General features: G+C 54.6%; 1 protein-coding gene across 1 annotated transcript in view; it reads right to left on the bottom strand.

The window, feature by feature from the left end:
• Nucleotides 1–22649, bottom strand: part of LOC123993827 (rho guanine nucleotide exchange factor TIAM1-like) — a 108048-nt gene that overhangs the window by 2077 nt on the left and 83322 nt on the right. The window contains exons 10-11 of the mRNA XM_046296296.1: nucleotides 5998–6177; nucleotides 3328–3446 (exon numbers count right to left, since the gene is read on the bottom strand). Of these exons, the coding sequence (XP_046152252.1) occupies nucleotides 3328–3446; nucleotides 5998–6177 (299 nt within the window). The remainder of the gene's footprint in view (nucleotides 1–3327; nucleotides 3447–5997; nucleotides 6178–22649) is intronic.

Here is a 22649-nt window from a genome sequence, read left to right on the forward strand (position 1 = left end):
GATTATAACAGAAAATGACCAAGATGTTCAAATGTTCATAAATGACCAGCATGGTCAAATAATAATAAGGCAGAACAGTTGAAACTGGAGCAGCAGCACAGTCAGGTGGACTGGGGACAGCAAGGAGCCATCATGTCAGGTAGTCCTGGGGCACGGTCCTAGGGCTCAGGTCCTCCGAGAGAGAGAAAGAAAGAGAGAATTAGAGAGAGAGCATATGTGGGGTGGCCAGTCCTCTTCTGGCTGTGCCGGGTGGAGATTATAACAGAACGTGGGCCAAGATGTTCAAATGTTCATAAATGACCAGCATGGTTGAATAATAGTAAGGCAGAACAGTTGAAACTGGAGCAGGAGCATGGCCAGGTGGACTGGGGACAGCAAGGAGTCCTCATGTCAGGTAGTCCTGGGACATGGTCCTAGGGCCCAGGCCAGTTGAAACTGGAGCAGCAGCATGGCCAGGTGGACTGGGGACAGCAAGGAGTCATCATGTCAGGTAGTCCTGGGGCATGGTTCTAGGGCTCAGGTCCTCCGAGAGAGAGAAAGAAGGAGAGAAGGAGAGAATTAGAGAACGCACACTTAGATTTACACAGGACACCGAATAGGACAGGAGAAGTACTCCAGATAAACAAACTGACCCTAGCCCCCGACACATAAACTACTGCAGCATAAATACTGGAGGCTGAGACAGGAGGGGTCAGGAGACACTGTGGCCCCATCCGAGGACACCCCCGGACAGGGCCAAACAGGAAGGATATAACCCCACCCACTTTGCCAAAGCACAGCCCCCACACCACTAGAGGGAAATCTACAACCACCAACTTACCATCCTGAGACAAGGCCGAGTATAGCCCACAAAGATCTCCGACACGGTACAACCCAAAGGGGGGAAACCCAGACAGGCCGACCACAACAGTGAATCAACCCACCCAGGTGACGCACCCCCCAGGGACGGCACGAGAGAGCCCCAGCAAGCCAGTGACTCAGCCCCGTAACAGGGTTAGAGGCAGAGAATCCCAGTGGAAAAAGGGGAACCGGCCAGGCAGAGACAGCAAGGGCGGTTCGTTGCTCCAGAGCCTTTCCGTTCACCTTCCCACTCCTGGGCCAGACTACACTCAATCATATGACCCACTGAAGAGATGAGTCTTCAGTAAAGACTTAAAGGTTGAGACCGAGTTTGCGTCTCTGACATGGGTAGGCAGACCGTTCCATAAAAATGGAGCTCTATAGGAGAAAGCCCTGCCTCCAGCTGTTTGCTTAGAAATTCTAGGGACAATTAGGAGGCCTGCCTTCAGGACCGTAGCGTACGTATAGGTATGTACGGCAGGACCAAATCAGAGAGGTAGGTAGGAGCAAGCCCATGTAATGCTTTGTAGGTTAGCAGTAAAACCTGAAATCAGCCCTTGCTTTGACAGGAAGCCAGTGTAGAGAGGCTAGCACTGGAGTAATATGATCAAATTTTTTGGTTCTAGTCAGGATTCTAGCAGCCGTATTTAGCACTAACTGAAGTTTATTTAGTGCTTTATCCGGTAGCCGGAAAATAGAGCATTGCAGTAGTCTAACCTAGAAGTGACAAAAGCATGGATTAATTTTTCTGCATCATTTTTGGACAGAAAGTTTCTGATTTTTGCAATGTTACGTAGATGGAAAAAAAAGCTGTCTCGAAATGGTCTTGATATGTTCTTCAAAAGAGAGATCAGGGTCCAGAGTAACGCCGAGGTCCTTCACAGTTTTATTTGAGACGACTGTACAACCATTAAGATTAATTGTCAGATTCAACAGAAGATCTCTTTGTTTCTTGGGACCTAGAACAAGCATCTCTGTTTTGTCCGAGCTTAATAGTAGAAAGTTTGCAGCCATCCACTTCCTTATGTCTGAAACACATGCTTCTAGCGAGGGCAATTTTGGTGCTTCACCGTGTTTCATTGAAATGTACAGCTGTGTGTCATCCGCATAGCAGTGAAAGTTTACATTATGTTTTCGAATAACATCCCCAAGAGGTAAAATATATAGTGAAAACAATAGTGGTCCTAAAACAGAACCTTGAGGAACACCGAAATGTACAGTTGATTTGTCAGAGGACAAACCATTCACAGAGACAAACTGATATCTTTCCGACAGATAAGACCTAAACCAGGCCAGAACATGTCCGTGTAGACCAATTTGGGTTTCCAATCTCTCCAAAAGAATGTGGTGATCGATGGTATCAAAAGCAGCACTAAGGTCTAGGAGCACGAGGACAGATGCAGAGCCTCGGTCCGATGCCATCAAAATGTCATTTACCACCTTCACAAGTGCCGTCTCAGTGCTATGATGGGGTCTAAAACCAGACTGAAGCATTTCGTATACATTGTTTGTCTTCAGGAAGGCAGTGAGTTGCTGCGCAACAGCCTTCTCTAAAATCTTTGAGAGGAATGGAAGATTTGATATAGGCCGATAGTTTTTTATATTTTCTGGGTCAAGGTTTGGCTTTTTCAAGAGAGGCTTTATTACTGCCACTTTTAGTGAGTTTGGTACACATCCAGTGGATAGAGAGCCGTTTATTATGTTCAACATAGGAGGGCCACCACAACACCACCACCACCGTACCTCTCCTTACAACACCACCACCACCACCGTACCTCTCCTTACAGCAACACCACCGTACCTCTCCTTACAACAACACCACCGTACCTCTCCATACAACACCACCACCGTACCTCTTCTTACAACAACACCACCGTACCTCTCCTTACAACACCACCACCACCACCGTACCTCTTCTTACAACACCACCACCACCGTATCTCTTCTTACAACACCACCACCATACCTCTCCTTACAACACCACCACCGTACCTCTCCTTACAACACCACCACCGTACCTCTTCTTACAACACCACCACCGTACCTCTCCTTACAACACCACCACCGTACCTCTCCTTACAACACCACCACCACCGTACCTCTCCTTACAACACCACCACCACCACCGTACCTCTCCTTACAACACCACCACCGTACCTCTCCTTACAACACCACCACCGTACCTCTCCTTACAACACCACCACCGTACCTCTTCTTACAACACCACCACCGTACCTCTCCTTACAACACCACCACCGTACCTCTTCTTACAACACCACCACCACCGTACCTCTCCTTACAACACCACCACCACCGTACCTCTCCTTACAACACCACCACCACCGTACCTCTTCTTACAACACCACCACCACCGTACCTCTCCTTACAACACCACCACCACCGTACCTCTCCTTACAACACCACCACCGTACCTCTCCTTACAACACCACCACCACCGTACCTCTCCTTACAACACCACCACCGTACCTCTTTCTTGTCTCCACTCTGCTCCGCTATGAGCTGGTCAAACACCAACCCAAACTCCTCGTGGATCTTCTGCATCTCATTGATGTGACTGGCCACCTTGTTCATGGCCTTCATAGCGACTGGACAGGAAGGAGAGAGAAGAGAAGCGCTGTTAGTATAATCTACGAGAGGAAATGACTCAATGACTACATGCATTCATCTTAATGTTGCCAAGTAGTAGTGTGCAGTACACCCGTTTTGCCATTGATGAAATAAGGACACACACACACACACACACACACACACACACACACACACACACACACACACACACACACACACACACACACACACACACACACACACACACACACACACACACACACACACACACACACACTAGTCTAGTTAAATACAACATGGAAATAAATGCACCTTATGGTAATGCTCTCTCACATGACCCACCCATCCATCTACCCAACCACCCCCCCATTACCAACCCAACCACCCCCCCATTACCAACCCAACCACCCCCATTACCAACCCAACCACCCTCCCCCCATTACCAACCCAACCACCCCCCCATTACCAACCCAACCACCCCCATTACCAACCCAACCACCCTCCCCATTACCAACCCAACCACCCTCCCCCCATTACCAACCCAACCACCTCCCCCCATTACCAACCCAACCACCCTCCCCCCATTACCAACCCAACCACCCTCCCCATTACCAACCCAACCACCCTCCCCCCATTACCAACCCAACCACCCTCCCCCCCATTACCAACCCAACCACCCTCCCCATTACCAACCCAACCACCCTCCCCCATTACCAACCCAACCACCCTCCCCCCATTACCAACCCAACCACCCCCCCATTACCAACCCAACCACCCCCCCATTACCAACCCAACCACCCCCCCATTACCAACCCAACCACCCCCCCATTACCAACCCAACCACCCTCCCCCCCCATTACCAACCCAACCACCCCCCCATTACCAACCCAACCACCCTCCCCATTACCAACCCAACCACCCCCCCCATTACCAACCCAACCACCCTCCCCCATTACCAACCCAACCACCCCCCCATTACCAACCCAACCACCCCCCCATTACCAACCCAACCACCCTCCCCATTACCAACCCAACCACCCTCCCCCATTACCAACCCAACCACCCTCCCCCCATTACCAACCCAACCACCTCCCCCCATTACCAACCCAACCACCCCCCATTACCAACCCAACCACCCTCCCCCCATTACCAACCCAACCACCCTCCCCATTACCAACCCAACCACCCCCCCATTACCAACCCAACCACCCTCCCATTACCAACCCAACCACCCTCCCCCCATTACCAACCCAACCACCCCCCATTACCAACCCAACCACCCTCCCCCCATTACCAACCCAACCACCCTCCCCCCATTACCAACCCAACCACCTCCCCCCCCATTACCAACCCAACCACCCTCCCCCCATTACCAACCCAACCACCCTCCCCCATTACCAACCCAACCACCCTCCCCCCCCATTACCAACCAACCACCCTCCCCCCCATTACCAACCCAACCACCCTCCCCCATTACCAACCCAACCACCCTCCCCCCCATTACCAACCCAACCACCCTCCCCCCATTACCAACCCAACCACCCTCCCCCCATTACCAACCCAACCACCCTCCCCCTATTACCAACCCAACCACCCTCCCCCCCCATTACCAACCCAACCACCCTCCCCCCATTACCAACCCAACCACCCTCCCCCCCCCCATTACCAACCCAACCACCCATTACTAACCCAACCACCCTCCCCCCATTACCAACCCAACCACCCTCCCCCTATTACCAACCCAACCACCCTCCCCCCCATTACCAACCCAACCCCCCCCATTACCAACCCAACCACCCTCCCCCTATTACCAACCCAACCACCTCCCCCATTACCAACCCAACCACCCTCTCCCTATTACCAACCCAACCCCCCCATTACCAACCCAACCACCCCCCCATTACCAACCCAACCACCCTCCCCCCCATTACCACACACCCTCCCCTCGCTCCTCCTACAGCTCTCTCAGTAGTAGTGGGTACTATAGGACACACCCCTCCCTCCCTCCCTCCCTCCTCCTACAGCTCTCTCAGTAGTAGTGGGTACTATAGGACACACCCCCCTCCCTCCCTCCTCCTCCTACAGCTCTCTCAGTAGTAGTGGGTACTATAGGACACACCCCTCCCTCCTCCTCCTACAACTCTCTCAGTAGTAGTGGGTACTATAGGACACACCCCTCCCTCCCTCCCTCCTCCTACAGCTCTCTCAGTAGTAGTGGGTACTATAGGACACACCCCTCCTCCTCCTACAACTCTCTCAGTAGTAGTGGGTACTATAGGACACACCCTCCCTCCCCCTCCTCCTACAGCTCTCTCAGTAGTAGTGGGTACTATAGGACACACCCCTCCCTCCCTCCTCCTACAGCTCTCTCAGTAGTAGTGGGTACTATAGGACACACCCCTCCCTCCCTCCCTCCTCCTACAGCTCTCTCAGTAGTAGTGGGTACTATAGGACACACCCCTCCCTCCCTCCTCCTACAGCTCTCTCAGTAGTAGTGGGTACTATAGGACACACCCCTCCCTCCTTCGCTCCCTCCCTCCCTGCCTCGCCTCCTCCCTCCCTCCTTACCATTCAGGTGATAGTGTTCTTCACTGTCCGGGTCTGTCAGTGAGTACAGCTCTCTCAGTAGTAGTGGGTACTTCAGAACTCTCTGGATGGGTTTGATCAGGTAGGACTCCAGGGTTGAGGAGTGTTGCTGTTTCGGGTTCCTCTCTTCCAGAAACGCCTTGAAGTCTGCATCGGTCTTAGCTGGATGTGCAATGAGAGAGGAGGAGAAGAAGAAGAAGAAGGTTTTACACACGCGACCTCCAAGTGTTTCAGAGGAGCTGGATAATTAAATAACATCCGACTTAGAGAAGTCCCCCTGAATGTTTGCTGCTACCATGCTCTTGCGTCAGGGGTGTCAAACTCATTTTTATGTTACCTTTATTTAACCAGGCAAGTCAGTTAAAGAACAAATTCTTATTTACAATGACGGCCTAGGAAACGTGGGTTAACTGCCTGTTCAGGGGGCAGAACGACAGATTTGTACCATGTCAGCTCGGGGGTTTGAACTTGAAACCTTCCGGTTACTTCCTTCCTGTAACCACTAGGCTACCCTGCCACCTCTACACTCTAACCACTAGGCTACCCTGCCGCCTCTACACTCTAACCACTAGGCTACCCTGCCGCCTCTACACTCTAACCACTAGGCTACCCTGCCGCCTCTACACTCTAACCACTAGGCTATCCTGCCCCCTCTACACTCTAACCACTAGGCTATCCTGCCCACTCTACATTCTAACCACTAGGCTACCCTGCCGCCTCTACACTCTAACCACTAGGCTACCCTACCACCTCTACACTCTAACCACTAGGCTACCCTGCCACCTCTACACTCTAACCACTAGGCTACCCTGCCACCTCTACACTCTAACCACTAGGCTACCCTACCACCTCTACACTCTAACCACTAGACTACCCTGCCGCCTCTACACACTAACCACTAGGCTACCCTACCACCTCTACACTCTAACCATTAGGCTACCCTGCCACCTCTACACTCTAACCACTAGGCTACCCTGCCACCTCTACACTCTAACCACTAGGCTACCCTACCGCCTCTACACTCTAACCACTAGACTACCCTGCCGCCTCTACACTCTAACCACTAGGCTACCCTACCACCTCTACACTCTAACCACTAGGCTACCCTGCCACCTCTACACTCTAACCACTAGGCTACCCTGCCACCTCTACACTCTAACCACTAGGCTACGCTGCCTCCTCTACACTCTAACCACTAGGCTACCCTGCCACCTCTACACTCTAACCACTAGGCTACCCTGCCCCCTCTACACTCTAACCACTAGGCTACCCTACCACCTCTACACTCTAACCACTAGGCTACCCTGCCCCCTCTACACTCTAACCACTAGGCCACCTCTACACTCTAACCACTAGGCTACCCTGCCACCTCTACACTCTAACCACTAGGCTACCCTGCCACCTCTACACTCTAACCACTAGGCTACCCTGCCACCTCTACACTCTAACCACTAGGCTACCCTGCCCCTCTACACTCTAACCACTAGGCTACCCTGCCACCTCTACACTCTAACCACTAGGCTACCCTGCCACCTCTACACTCTAACCACTAGGCTACCCTGCCACCTCTACACTCTAACCACTAGGCTACCCTGCCACCTCTACACTCTAACCACTAGGCTACCCTGCCACCTCTACACTCTAACCACTAGGCTACCCTGCCCCCTCTACACTCTAACCACTAGGCTACCCTACCACCTCTACACTCTAACCACTAGGCTACCCTGCCGCCTCTACACTCTAACCACTAGGCTACCCTGCCCCCTCTACACTCTAACCACTAGGCTACCCTACCACCTCTACACTCTAACCACTAGGCTACCCTGCCCCCTCTACACTCTAACCACTAGGCCACCTCTACACTCTAACCACTAGTCTACCCTGCCACCTCTACACTCTAACCACTAGGCTACCCTGCCACCTCTACACTCTAACCACTAGGCTACCCTGCCACCTCTACACTCTAACCACTAGGCTACCCTGCCCCCTCTACACTCTAACCACTAGGCCACCTCTACACTCTAACCACTAGGCTACCCTGCCCCCTCTACACTAACCACTAGGCTACGCTACCACCTCTACACTCTAACCACTAGGCTACCCTGCCACCTCTACACTCTAACCACTAGGCTACCCTGCCACCTCTACACTCTAACCACTAGGCTACCCTGCCACCTCTACACTCTAACCACTAGGCTACCCTGCCCCTCTACACTCTAACCACTAGGCTACCCTGCCACCTCTACACTCTAACCACTAGGCTACCCTGCCACCTCTACACTCTAACCACTAGGCTACCCTGCCACCTCTACACTCTAACCACTAGGCTACCCTGCCACCTCTACACTCTAACCACTAGGCTACCCTGCCACCTCTACACTCTAACCACTAGGCTACCCTGCCCTCTACACTCTAACCACTAGGCTACCCTACCACCTCTACACTCTAACCACTAGGCTACCCTGCCGCCTCTACACTCTAACCACTAGGCTACCCTGCCCCTCTACACTCTAACCACTAGGCTACCCTACCACCTCTACACTCTAACCACTAGGCTACCCTGCCCTCTACACTCTAACCACTAGGCCACCTCTACACTCTAACCACTAGTCTACCCTGCCACCTCTACACTCTAACCACTAGGCTACCCTGCCACCTCTACACTCTAACCACTAGGCTACCCTGCCACCTCTACACTCTAACCACTAGGCTACCCTGCCCCCTCTACACTCTAACCACTAGGCCACCTCTACACTCTAACCACTAGGCTACCCTGCCCCCTCTACACTAACCACTAGGCTACGCTACCACCTCTACACTCTAACCACTAGGCTACCCTGCCGCCTCTACACTCTAACCACTAGGCTACCCTGCCGCCTCTACACTCTAACCACTAGGCTACCCTGCCACCTCTACACTCTAACCACTAGGCTACCCTGCCACCTCTACACTCTAACCACTAGGCTACCCTGCCACCTCTACACTCTAACCACTAGGCTACCCTGCCCCCTCTACACTCTAACCACTAGGCCACCTCTACACTCTAACCACTAGGCTACCCTGCCCCCTCTACACTCTAACCACTAGGCTACGCTACCACCTCTACACTATAACCACTAGGCTACCCTGCCGCCTCTACACTCTAACCACTAGGCTACCCTGCCACCTCTACACTCTAACCACTAGGCTACCCTGCCACCTCTACACTCTAACCACTAGGCTACCCTGCCACCTCTACACTCTAACCACTAGGCTACCCTGCCGCCTCTACACTCTAACCACTAGGCTACCCTGCCGCCTCTACACTCTAACCACTAGGCTACCCTGCCGCCTCTACACTCTAACCACTAGGCCACCCTGCCGCCTCTACACTCTAACCACTAGGCTACCCTGCCGCCTCTACACTCTAACCACTAGGCTACCCTGCCGCCTCTACACTCTAACCACTAGGCTACCCTGCCGCCTACACTCTAACCACTAGGCTACCCTGCCGCCTCTACACTCTAACCACTAGGCTACCCTTCCGCCTCTACACTCTAACCACTAGGCTACCCTTCCGCCTCCACACTCTAACCACTAGGCTACCCTGCCGCCTCTACACTCTAACCACTAGGCTACCCTGCCGCCTCTACACTCTAACCACTAGGCTACCCTGCCGCCTCTACACTCTAACCACTAGGCTACCCTGCCGCCTCTACACTCTAACCACTAGGCTACCCTGCCGCCTCTACACTCTAACCACTAGGCTACCCTGGCGCCTCTACACTCTAACCACTAGGCTACCCTGCCGCCTCCATACTCTAACCACTAGGCTACCCTGCCGCCTCCACACTCTAACCACTAGGCTACCCTGCCGCCTCTACACTCTAACCACTAGGCTACCCTGCCGCCTACACTCTAACCACTAGGCTACCCTGCCGCCTCTACACTCTAACCACTAGGCTACCCTGCCGCCTCTACACTCTAACCACTAGGCTACCCTGCCGCCTCTACACTCTAACCACTAGCCACCCTGGCGCCTCTACACTCTAACCACTAGGCCACCCTGCCACCTCTACACTCTAACCACTAGGCTACCCTGCCACCTCTACACTCTAACCACTAGGCTACCCTGCCACCTCTACACTCTAACAACTAGGCTACCCTGCCCCCTCTACACTCTAACCACTAGGCTACCCTACCACCTCTACACTCTAACCACTAGGCTACCCTGCCGCCTCTACACTCTAACCACTAGGCTACCCTGCCCCCGCTACACTCTAACCACTAGGCTACCCTACCACCTCTACACTCTAACCACTAGGCTACCCTGCCCCCTCTACACTCTAACCACTAGGCCACCTCTACACTCTAACCACTAGGCTACCCTGCCACCTCTACACTCTAACCACTAGGCTACCCTGCCACCTCTACACTCTAACCACTAGGCTACCCTGCCACCTCTACACTCTAACCACTAGGCTACCCTGCCCCTCTACACTCTAACCACTAGGCCACCTCTACACTCTAACCACTAGGCTACGCTACCACCTCTACACTCTAACCACTAGGCTACCCTGCCGCCTCTACACTCTAACCACTAGGCTACCCTGCCGCCTCTACACTCTAACCACTAGGCTACCCTGCCACCTCTACACTCTAACCACTAGGCTACCCTGCCACCTCTACACTCTAACCACTAGGCTACCCTGCCACCTCTACACTCTAACCACTAGGCTACCCTGCCCCCTCTACACTCTAACCACTAGGCCACCTCTACACTCTAACCACTAGGCTACCCTGCCACCTCTACACTCTAACCACTAGGCTACCCTGCCACCTCTACACTCTAACCACTAGGCTACCCTGCCACCTCTACACTCTAACCACTAGGCTACCCTGCCGCCCCTACACTCTAACCACTAGGCTACCCTGGCGCCTCTACACTCTAACCACTAGGCTACCCTGCCACCTCTACACTCTAACCACTAGGCTACCCTGCCACCTCTACACTCTAACCACTAGGCTACCCTGCCCCCTCTACACTCTAACCACTAGGCCACCTCTACACTCTAACCACTAGGCTACCCTGCCCCCTCTACACTAACCACTAGGCTACGCTACCACCTCTACACTCTAACCACTAGGCTACCCTGCCGCCTCTACACTCTAACCACTAGGCTACCCTGCCGCCTCTACACTCTAACCACTAGGCTACCCTGCCACCTCTACACTCTAACCACTAGGCTACCCTGCCACCTCTACACTCTAACCACTAGGCTACCCTGCCACCTCTACACTCTAACCACTAGGCTACCCTGCCCCCTCTACACTCTAACCACTAGGCCACCTCTACACTCTAACCACTAGGCTACCCTGCCCCTCTACACTCTAACCACTAGGCTACGCTACCACCTCTACACTATAACCACTAGGCTACCCTGCCGCCTCTACACTCTAACCACTAGGCTACCCTGCCACCTCTACACTCTAACCACTAGGCTACCCTGCCACCTCTACACTCTAACCACTAGGCTACCCTGCCACCTCTACACTCTAACCACTAGGCTACCCTGCCGCCTCTACACTCTAACCACTAGGCTACCCTGCCGCCTCTACACTCTAACCACTAGGCTACCCTGCCGCCTCTACACTCTAACCACTAGGCTACCCTGCCGCCTCTACACTCTAACCACTAGGCCACCCTGCCGCCTCTACACTCTAACCACTAGGCCACCCTGCCGCCTCTACACTCTAACCACTAGGCCACCCTGCCGCCTCTACACTCTAACCACTAGGCTACCCTGCCGCCTCTACACTCTAACCACTAGGCTACACTGCCGCCTCTACACTCTAACCACTAGGCTACCCTGCCGCCTCTACACTCTAACCACTAGGCTACCCTGCCGCCTCTACACTCTAACCACTAGGCTACCCTGCCGCCTCTACACTCTAACCACTAGGCTACCCTGCCGCCTCTACACTCTAACCACTAGGCTACCCTGGCGCCTCTACACTCTAACCACTAGGCTACCCTGCCGCCTCCACACTCTAACCACTAGGCTACCCTGCCGCCTCCACACTCTAACCACTAGGCTACCCTGCCGCCTCCACACTCTAACCACTAGGCTACCCTGCCGCCTCTACACTCTAACCACTAGGCTACCCTGCCGCCTCTACACTCTAACCACTAGGCTACCCTGCCGCCTCTACACTCTAACCACTAGGCTACCCTGCCGCCTCTACACTCTAACCACTAGGCTACCCTGCCGCCTCTACACTCTAACCACTAGGCCACCCTGGCGCCTCTACACTCTAACCACTAGGCCACCCTGCCACCTCTACACTCTAACCACTAGGCTACCCTGCCACCTCTACACTCTAACCACTAGGCTACCCTGCCACCTCTACACTCTAACAACTAGGCTACCCTGCCCCCTCTACACTCTAACCACTAGGCTACCCTACCACCTCTACACTCTAACCACTAGGCTACCCTGCCGCCTCTACACTCTAACCACTAGGCTACCCTGCCCCCGCTACACTCTAACCACTAGGCTACCCTACCACCTCTACACTCTAACCACTAGGCTACCCTGCCCCCTCTACACTCTAACCACTAGGCCACCTCTACACTCTAACCACTAGGCTACCCTGCCACCTCTACACTCTAACCACTAGGCTACCCTGCCACCTCTACACTCTAACCACTAGGCTACCCTGCCACCTCTACACTCTAACCACTAGGCTACCCTGCCCCCTCTACACTCTAACCACTAGGCCACCTCTACACTCTAACCACTAGGCTACGCTACCACCTCTACACTCTAACCACTAGGCTACCCTGCCACCTCTACACTCTAACAACTAGGCTACCCTGCCCCCTCTACACTCTAACCACTAGGCTACCCTACCACCTCTACACTCTAACCACTAGGCTACCCTGCCGCCTCTACACTCTAACCACTAGGCTACCCTGCCCCCGCTACACTCTAACCACTAGGCTACCCTACCACCTCTACACTCTAACCACTAGGCTACCCTGCCCCCTCTACACTCTAACCACTAGGCCACCTCTACACTCTAACCACTAGGCTACCCTGCCACCTCTACACTCTAACCACTAGGCTACCCTGCCACCTCTACACTCTAACCACTAGGCTACCCTGCCACCTCTACACTCTAACCACTAGGCTACCCTGCCCCCTCTACACTCTAACCACTAGGCCACCTCTACACTCTAACCACTAGGCTACGCTACCACCTCTACACTCTAACCACTAGGCTACCCTGCCGCCTCTACACTCTAACCACTAGGCTACCCTGCCGCCTCTACACTCTAACCACTAGGCTACCCTGCCACCTCTACACTCTAACCACTAGGCTACCCTGCCACCTCTACACTCTAACCACTAGGCTACCCTGCCACCTCTACACTCTAACCACTAGGCTACCCTGCCCCCTCTACACTCTAACCACTAGGCCACCTCTACACTCTAACCACTAGGCTACCCTGCCCCCTCTACACTCTAACCACTAGGCTACGCTACCACCTCTACACTATAACCACTAGGCTACCCTGCCGCCTCTACACTCTAACCACTAGGCTACCCTGCCACCTCTACACTCTAACCACTAGGCTACCCTGCCACCTCTACACTCTAACCACTAGGCTACCCTGCCACCTCTACACTCTAACCACTAGGCTACCCTGCCGCCTCTACACTCTAACCACTAGGCTACCCTGCCGCCTCTACACTCTAACCACTAGGCTACCCTGCCGCCTCTACACTCTAACCACTAGGCTACCCTGCCGCCTCTACACTCTAACCACTAGGCCACCCTGCCGCCTCTACACTCTAACCACTAGGCCACCCTGCCACCTCTACACTCTAACCACTAGGCTACCCTGCCACCTCTACACTCTAACCACTAGGCTACCCTGCCACCTCTACACTCTAACCACTAGGCTACCCTGCCGCCTCTACACTCTAACCACTAGGCTACCCTGCCACCTCTACACTCTAACCACTAGGCCACCTCTACACTCTAACCACTAGGCTACCCTGCCCCCTCTACACTCTAACCACTAGGCTACGCTACCACCTCTACACTATAACCACTAGGCTACCCTGCCGCCTCTACACTCTAACCACTAGGCTACCCTGCCACCTCTACACTCTAACCACTAGGCTACCCTGCCACCTCTACACTCTAACCACTAGGCTACCCTGCCGCCTCTACACTCTAACCACTAGGCTACCCTGCCGCCTCTACACTCTAACCACTAGGCTACCCTGCCGCCTCTACACTCTAACCACTAGGCTACCCTGCCGCCTCTACACTCTAACCACTAGGCCACCCTGGCGCCTCTACACTCTAACCACTAGGCCACCCTGCCACCTCTACACTCTAACCACTAGGCTACCCTGCCACCTCTACACTCTAACCACTAGGCTACCCTGCCACCTCTACACTCTAACAACTAGGCTACCCTGCCCCCTCTACACTCTAACCACTAGGCTACCCTACCACCTCTACACTCTAACCACTAGGCTACCCTGCCGCCTCTACACTCTAACCACTAGGCTACCCTGCCCCCGCTACACTCTAACCACTAGGCTACCCTACCACCTCTACACTCTAACCACTAGGCTACCCTGCCCCCTCTACACTCTAACCACTAGGCCACCTCTACACTCTAACCACTAGGCTACCCTGCCACCTCTACACTCTAACCACTAGGCTACCCTGCCACCTCTACACTCTAACCACTAGGCTACCCTGCCACCTCTACACTCTAACCACTAGGCTACCCTGCCCCCTCTACACTCTAACCACTAGGCCACCTCTACACTCTAACCACTAGGCTACGCTACCACCTCTACACTCTAACCACTAGGCTACCCTGCCACCTCTACACTCTAACAACTAGGCTACCCTGCCCCCTCTACACTCTAACCACTAGGCTACCCTACCACCTCTACACTCTAACCACTAGGCTACCCTGCCGCCTCTACACTCTAACCACTAGGCTACCCTGCCCCCGCTACACTCTAACCACTAGGCTACCCTACCACCTCTACACTCTAACCACTAGGCTACCCTGCCCCCTCTACACTCTAACCACTAGGCCACCTCTACACTCTAACCACTAGGCTACCCTGCCACCTCTACACTCTAACCACTAGGCTACCCTGCCACCTCTACACTCTAACCACTAGGCTACCCTGCCACCTCTACACTCTAACCACTAGGCTACCCTGCCCCCTCTACACTCTAACCACTAGGCCACCTCTACACTCTAACCACTAGGCTACGCTACCACCTCTACACTCTAACCACTAGGCTACCCTGCCGCCTCTACACTCTAACCACTAGGCTACCCTGCCGCCTCTACACTCTAACCACTAGGCTACCCTGCCACCTCTACACTCTAACCACTAGGCTACCCTGCCACCTCTACACTCTAACCACTAGGCTACCCTGCCACCTCTACACTCTAACCACTAGGCTACCCTGCCCCCTCTACACTCTAACCACTAGGCCACCTCTACACTCTAACCACTAGGCTACCCTGCCCCTCTACACTCTAACCACTAGGCTACGCTACCACCTCTACACTATAACCACTAGGCTACCCTGCCGCCTCTACACTCTAACCACTAGGCTACCCTGCCACCTCTACACTCTAACCACTAGGCTACCCTGCCACCTCTACACTCTAACCACTAGGCTACCCTGCCACCTCTACACTCTAACCACTAGGCTACCCTGCCGCCTCTACACTCTAACCACTAGGCTACCCTGCCGCCTCTACACTCTAACCACTAGGCTACCCTGCCGCCTCTACACTCTAACCACTAGGCTACCCTGCCGCCTCTACACTCTAACCACTAGGCCACCCTGCCGCCTCTACACTCTAACCACTAGGCCACCCTGCCACCTCTACACTCTAACCACTAGGCTACCCTGCCACCTCTACACTCTAACCACTAGGCTACCCTGCCACCTCTACACTCTAACCACTAGGCTACCCTGCCGCCTCTACACTCTAACCACTAGGCTACCCTGCCACCTCTACACTCTAACCACTAGGCCACCTCTACACTCTAACCACTAGGCTACCCTGCCCCTCTACACTCTAACCACTAGGCTACGCTACCACCTCTACACTATAACCACTAGGCTACCCTGCCGCCTCTACACTCTAACCACTAGGCTACCCTGCCACCTCTACACTCTAACCACTAGGCTACCCTGCCACCTCTACACTCTAACCACTAGGCTACCCTGCCACCTCTACACTCTAACCACTAGGCTACCCTGCCGCCTCTACACTCTAACCACTAGGCTACCCTGCCGCCTCTACACTCTAACCACTAGGCTACCCTGCCGCCTCTACACTCTAACCACTAGGCTACCCTGCCGCCTCTACACTCTAACCACTAGGCCACCCTGCCGCCTCTACACTCTAACCACTAGGCCACCCTGCCGCCTCTACACTCTAACCACTAGGCTACCCTGCCGCCTCTACACTCTAACCACTAGGCTACCCTGCCGCCTCTACACTCTAACCACTAGGCTACCCTGCCGCCTCTACACTCTAACCACTAGGCTACCCTGCCGCCTCTACACTCTAACCACTAGGCTACCCTGCCGCCTCTACACTCTAACCACTAGGCTACCCTGCCGCCTCTACACTCTAACCACTAGGCTACCCTGCCGCCTCTACACTCTAACCACTAGGCTACCCTGCCGCCTCTACACTCTAACCACTAGGCCACCCTGGCGCCTCACACTCTAACCACTAGGCCACCCTGCCACCTCTACACTCTAACCACTAGGCTACCCTGCCACCTCTACACTCTAACCACTAGGCTACCCTGCCACCTCTACACTCTAACAACTAGGCTACCCTGCCCCTCTACACTCTAACCACTAGGCTACCCTACCACCTCTACACTCTAACCACTAGGCTACCCTGCCGCCTCTACACTCTAACCACTAGGCTACCCTGCCCCCGCTACACTCTAACCACTAGGCTACCCTACCACCTCTACACTCTAACCACTAGGCTACCCTGCCCTCTACACTCTAACCACTAGGCCACCTCTACACTCTAACCACTAGGCTACCCTGCCACCTCTACACTCTAACCACTAGGCTACCCTGCCACCTCTACACTCTAACCACTAGGCTACCCTGCCACCTCTACACTCTAACCACTAGGCTACCCTGCCACCTCTACACTCTAACCACTAGGCTACCCTGCCGCCCCTACACTCTAACCACTAGGCTACCCTGGCGCGCCTACACTCTAACCACTAGGCTACCCTGCCACCTCTACACTCTAACCACTAGGCTACCCTGCCACCTCTACACTCTAACCACTAGGCTACCCTGCCCCCTCTACACTCTAACCACTAGGCCACCTCTACACTCTAACCACTAGGCTACCCTGCCCCCTCTACACTAACCACTAGGCTACGCTACCACCTCTACACTCTAACCACTAGGCTACCCTGCCCCCTCTACACTCTAACCACTAGGCTACCCTACCACCTCTACACTCTAACCACTAGGCTACCCTGCCGCCTCTACACTCTAACCACTAGGCTACCCTGCCCCCGCTACACTCTAACCACTAGGCTACCCTACCACCTCTACACTCTAACCACTAGGCTACCCTGCCCCCTCTACACTCTAACCACTAGGCCACCTCTACACTCTAACCACTAGGCTACCCTGCCACCTCTACACTCTAACCACTAGGCTACCCTGCCACCTCTACACTCTAACCACTAGGCTACCCTGCCACCTCTACACTCTAACCACTAGGCTACCCTGCCACCTCTACACTCTAACCACTAGGCTACCCTGCCGCCCCTACACTCTAACCACTAGGCTACCCTGGCGCCTCTACACTCTAACCACTAGGCTACCCTGCCACCTCTACACTCTAACCACTAGGCTACCCTGCCACCTCTACACTCTAACCACTAGGCTACCCTGCCCCCTCTACACTCTAACCACTAGGCCACCTCTACACTCTAACCACTAGGCTACCCTGCCCCCGCTACACTCTAACCACTAGGCTACCCTACCACCTCTACACTCTAACCACTAGGCTACCCTGCCCCCTCTACACTCTAACCACTAGGCCACCTCTACACTCTAACCACTAGGCTACCCTGCCACCTCTACACTCTAACCACTAGGCTACCCTGCCACCTCTACACTCTAACCACTAGGCTACCCTGCCACCTCTACACTCTAACCACTAGGCTACCCTGCCGCCCCTACACTCTAACCACTAGGCTACCCTGGCGCCTCTACACTCTAACCACTAGGCTACCCTGCCACCTCTACACTCTAACCACTAGGCTACCCCTGCCACCTCTACACTCTAACCACTAGGCTACCCTGCCCCCTCTACACTCTAACCACTAGGCCACCTCTACACTCTAACCACTAGGCTACCCTGCCCTCTACACTAACCACTAGGCTACGCTACCACCTCTACACTCTAACCACTAGGCTACCCTGCCGCCTCTACACTCTAACCACTAGGCTACCCTGCCGCCTCTACACTCTAACCACTAGGCTACCCTGCCACCTCTACACTCTAACCACTAGGCTACCCTGCCACCTCTACACTCTAACCACTAGGCTACCCTGCCACCTCTACACTCTAACCACTAGGCTACCCCTGCCCCCTCTACACTCTAACCACTAGGCCACCTCTACACTCTAACCACTAGGCTACCCTGCCCTCTACACTCTAACCACTAGGCTACGCTACCACCTCTACACTATAACCACTAGGCTACCCTGCCGCCTCTACACTCTAACCACTAGGCTACCCTGCCACCTCTACACTCTAACCACTAGGCTACCCTGCCACCTCTACACTCTAACCACTAGGCTACCCTGCCACCTCTACACTCTAACCACTAGGCTGCCCTGCCGCCTCTGCACTCTAACCACTAGGCTACCCTGCCGCCTCTACACTCTAACCACTAGGCTACCCTGCCGCCTCTACACTCTAACCACTAGGCTACCCTGCCGCCTACACTCTAACCACTAGGCCACCCTGCCGCCCTACACTCTAACCACTAGGCCACCCTGCCGCCTCTACACTCTAACCACTAGGCCACCCTGCCGCCTCTACACTCTAACCACTAGGCTACCCTGCCGCCTCTACACTCTAACCACTAGGCTACCCTGCCGCCTCTACACTCTAACCACTAGGCTACACTGCCGCCTCTACACTCTAACTACTAGGCTACCCTGCCGCCTCTACACTCTAACCACTAGGCTACCCTGCCGCCTCTACACTCTAACCACTAGGCTACCCTGCCGCCTCTACACTCTAACCACTAGGCTACCCTGCCGCCTACACTCTAACCACTAGGCTACCCTGGCGCCTCTACACTCTAACCACTAGGCTACCCTGCCGCCCACACTCTAACCACTAGGCTACCCTGCCGCCTCCACACTCTAACCACTAGGCTACCCTGCCGCCTCTACACTCTAACCACTAGGCTACCCTGCCGCCTTACACTCTAACCACTAGGCTACCCTGCCGCCTCTACACTCTAACCACTAGGGCTACCCTGCCGCCTCTACACTCTAACCACTAGGGCTACCCTGCCGCCTCTACACTCTAACCACTAGGCCACCCTGGCGCCTACACTCTAACCACTAGGCCACCCTGCCACCTCTACACTCTAACCACTAGGCTACCCTGCCACCTCTACACTCTAACCACTAGGCTACCCTGCCACCTCTACACTCTAACAACTAGGCTACCCTGCCCTCTACACTCTAACCACTAGGCTACCCTACCACCTCTACACTCTAACCACTAGGCTACCCTGCCGCCTCTACACTCTAACCACTAGGCTACCCTGCCCCCGCTACACTCTAACCACTAGGCTACCCTACCACCTCTACACTCTAACCACTAGGCTACCCTGCCCCCTCTACACTCTAACCACTAGGCCACCTCTACACTCTAACCACTAGGCTACCCTGCCACCTCTACACTCTAACCACTAGGCTACCCTGCCACCTCTACACTCTAACCACTAGGCTACCCTGCCACCTCTACACTCTAACCACTAGGCTACCCTGCCCCCCTCTACACTCTAACCACTAGGCCACCTCTACACTCTAACCACTAGGCTACGCTACCACCTCTACACTCTAACCACTAGGCTACCCTGCCACCTCTACACTCTAACAACTAGGCTACCCTGCCCCCTCTACACTCTAACCACTAGGCTACCCTACCACCTCTACACTCTAACCACTAGGCTACCCTGCCGCCTACACTCTAACCACTAGGCTACCCTGCCCCCGCTACACTCTAACCACTAGGCTACCCTACCACCTCTACACTCTAACCACTAGGCTACCCTGCCCCTCTACACTCTAACCACTAGGCCACCTCTACACTCTAACCACTAGGCTACCCTGCCACCTCTACACTCTAACCACTAGGCTACCCTGCCACCTCTACACTCTAACCACTAGGCTACCCTGCCACCTCTACACTCTAACCACTAGGCTACCCTGCCCCCTCTACACTCTAACCACTAGGCCACCTCTACACTCTAACCACTAGGCTACGCTACCACCTCTACACTCTAACCACTAGGCTACCCTGCCGCTCTCTACACTCTAACCACTAGGCTACCCTGCCGCCTCTACACTCTAACCACTAGGCTACCCTGCCACCTCTACACTCTAACCACTAGGCTACCCTGCCACCTCTACACTCTAACCACTAGGCTACCCTGCCACCTCTACACTCTAACCACTAGGCTACCCTGCCCTCTACACTCTAACCACTAGGCCACCTCTACACTCTAACCACTAGGCTACCCTGCCCCCCTCTACACTCTAACCACTAGGCTACGCTACCACCTCTACACTATAACCACTAGGCTACCCTGCCGCCTCTACACTCTAACCACTAGGCTACCCTGCCACCTCTACACTCTAACCACTAGGCTACCCTGCCACCTCTACACTCTAACCACTAGGCTACCCTGCCACCTCTACACTCTAACCACTAGGCTACCCTGCCGCCTCTACACTCTAACCACTAGGCTACCCTGCCGCCTCTACACTCTAACCACTAGGCTACCCTGCCGCCTCTACACTCTAACCACTAGGCTACCCTGCCGCCTCTACACTCTAACCACTAGGCCACCCTGCCGCCTACACTCTAACCACTAGGCCACCCTGCCACCTCTACACTCTAACCACTAGGCTACCCTGCCACCTCTACACTCTAACCACTAGGCTACCCTGCCACCTCTACACTCTAATCACTAGGCTACCCTGCCGCCTCTACACTCTAACCACTAGGCTACCCTGCCACCTCTACACCTAACCACTAGGCCACCCTACACTCTAACCACTAGGCTACCCTGCCCCCTCTACACTCTAACCACTAGGCTACGCTACCACCTCTACACTATAACCACTAGGCTACCCTGCCGCCTACACTCTAACCACTAGGCTACCCTGCCACCTCTACACTCTAACCACTAGCTACCCTGCCACCTCTACACTCTAACCACTAGGCTACCCTGCCACCTCTACACTCTAACCACTAGGCTACCCTGCCGCCTCTACACTCTAACCACTAGGCTACCCTGCCGCCTACACTCTAACCACTAGGCTACCCTGCCGCCTCACACTCTAACCACTAGGCTACCCTGCCGCCTCTACACTCTAATCACTAGGCCACCCCTGCCGCCCACACCTAACCACTAGCCACCCTGCCGCCTACACTCTAACCACTAGGCTACCCTGCCGCCTACACTCTAACCACTAGGCTACCCTGCCGCCTACACTCTAACCACTAGGCTACCCTGCCGCCTCTACACTCTAACCACTAGGCTACCCTGCCGCCTCTACACTCTAACCACTAGGCTACCCTGCCGCCCTACACTCTAACCACTAGGGCTACCCTGCCGCCTACACTCTAACCACTAGGCTACCCTGCCGCCTCTACACTCTAACCACTAGGCTACCCTGCCGCCTCTACACTCTAACCACTAGGCTACCCTGCCGCCTCTACACTCTAACCACTAGGCTACCCTGGCCGCCTCTACACTCTAACCACTAGGCTACCCTGCCACCTCTACACTCTAACCACTAGGCTACCCTGCCACCTCTACACTCTAACCACTAGGCTACCCTGCCACCTCTACACTCTAACCACTAGGCTACCCTGCCCCTCTACACTCTAACCACTAGGCTACCCTGCCACCTCTACACTCTAACCACTAGACTACCCTGCCGCCTCTACACTCTAACCACTAGGCTACCCTGCCGCCTCTACACTCTAACCACTAGGCTACCCTGCCACCTCTACACTCTAACCACTAGGCTACCCTGCCGCCTCTACACTCTAACCACTAGGCTACCTGCCGCCTCTACACTCTAACCACTAGGCTACCCTGCCACCTCTACACTCTAACCACTAGGCTACCCTGCCACCTCTACACTCTAACCACTAGGCTACCCTGCCACCTCTACACTCTAACCACTAGGCTACCCTGCCCCTCTACACTCTAACCACTAGGCTACCCTCCACCTCTACACTCTAACCACTAGGCTACCCTGCCACCTCT

The sequence above is a fragment of the Oncorhynchus gorbuscha genome, linkage group LG13, assembly GCF_021184085.1.
Source record: "Oncorhynchus gorbuscha isolate QuinsamMale2020 ecotype Even-year linkage group LG13, OgorEven_v1.0, whole genome shotgun sequence".
Classification (NCBI taxonomy): Eukaryota; Metazoa; Chordata; class Actinopteri; order Salmoniformes; family Salmonidae; genus Oncorhynchus; species Oncorhynchus gorbuscha.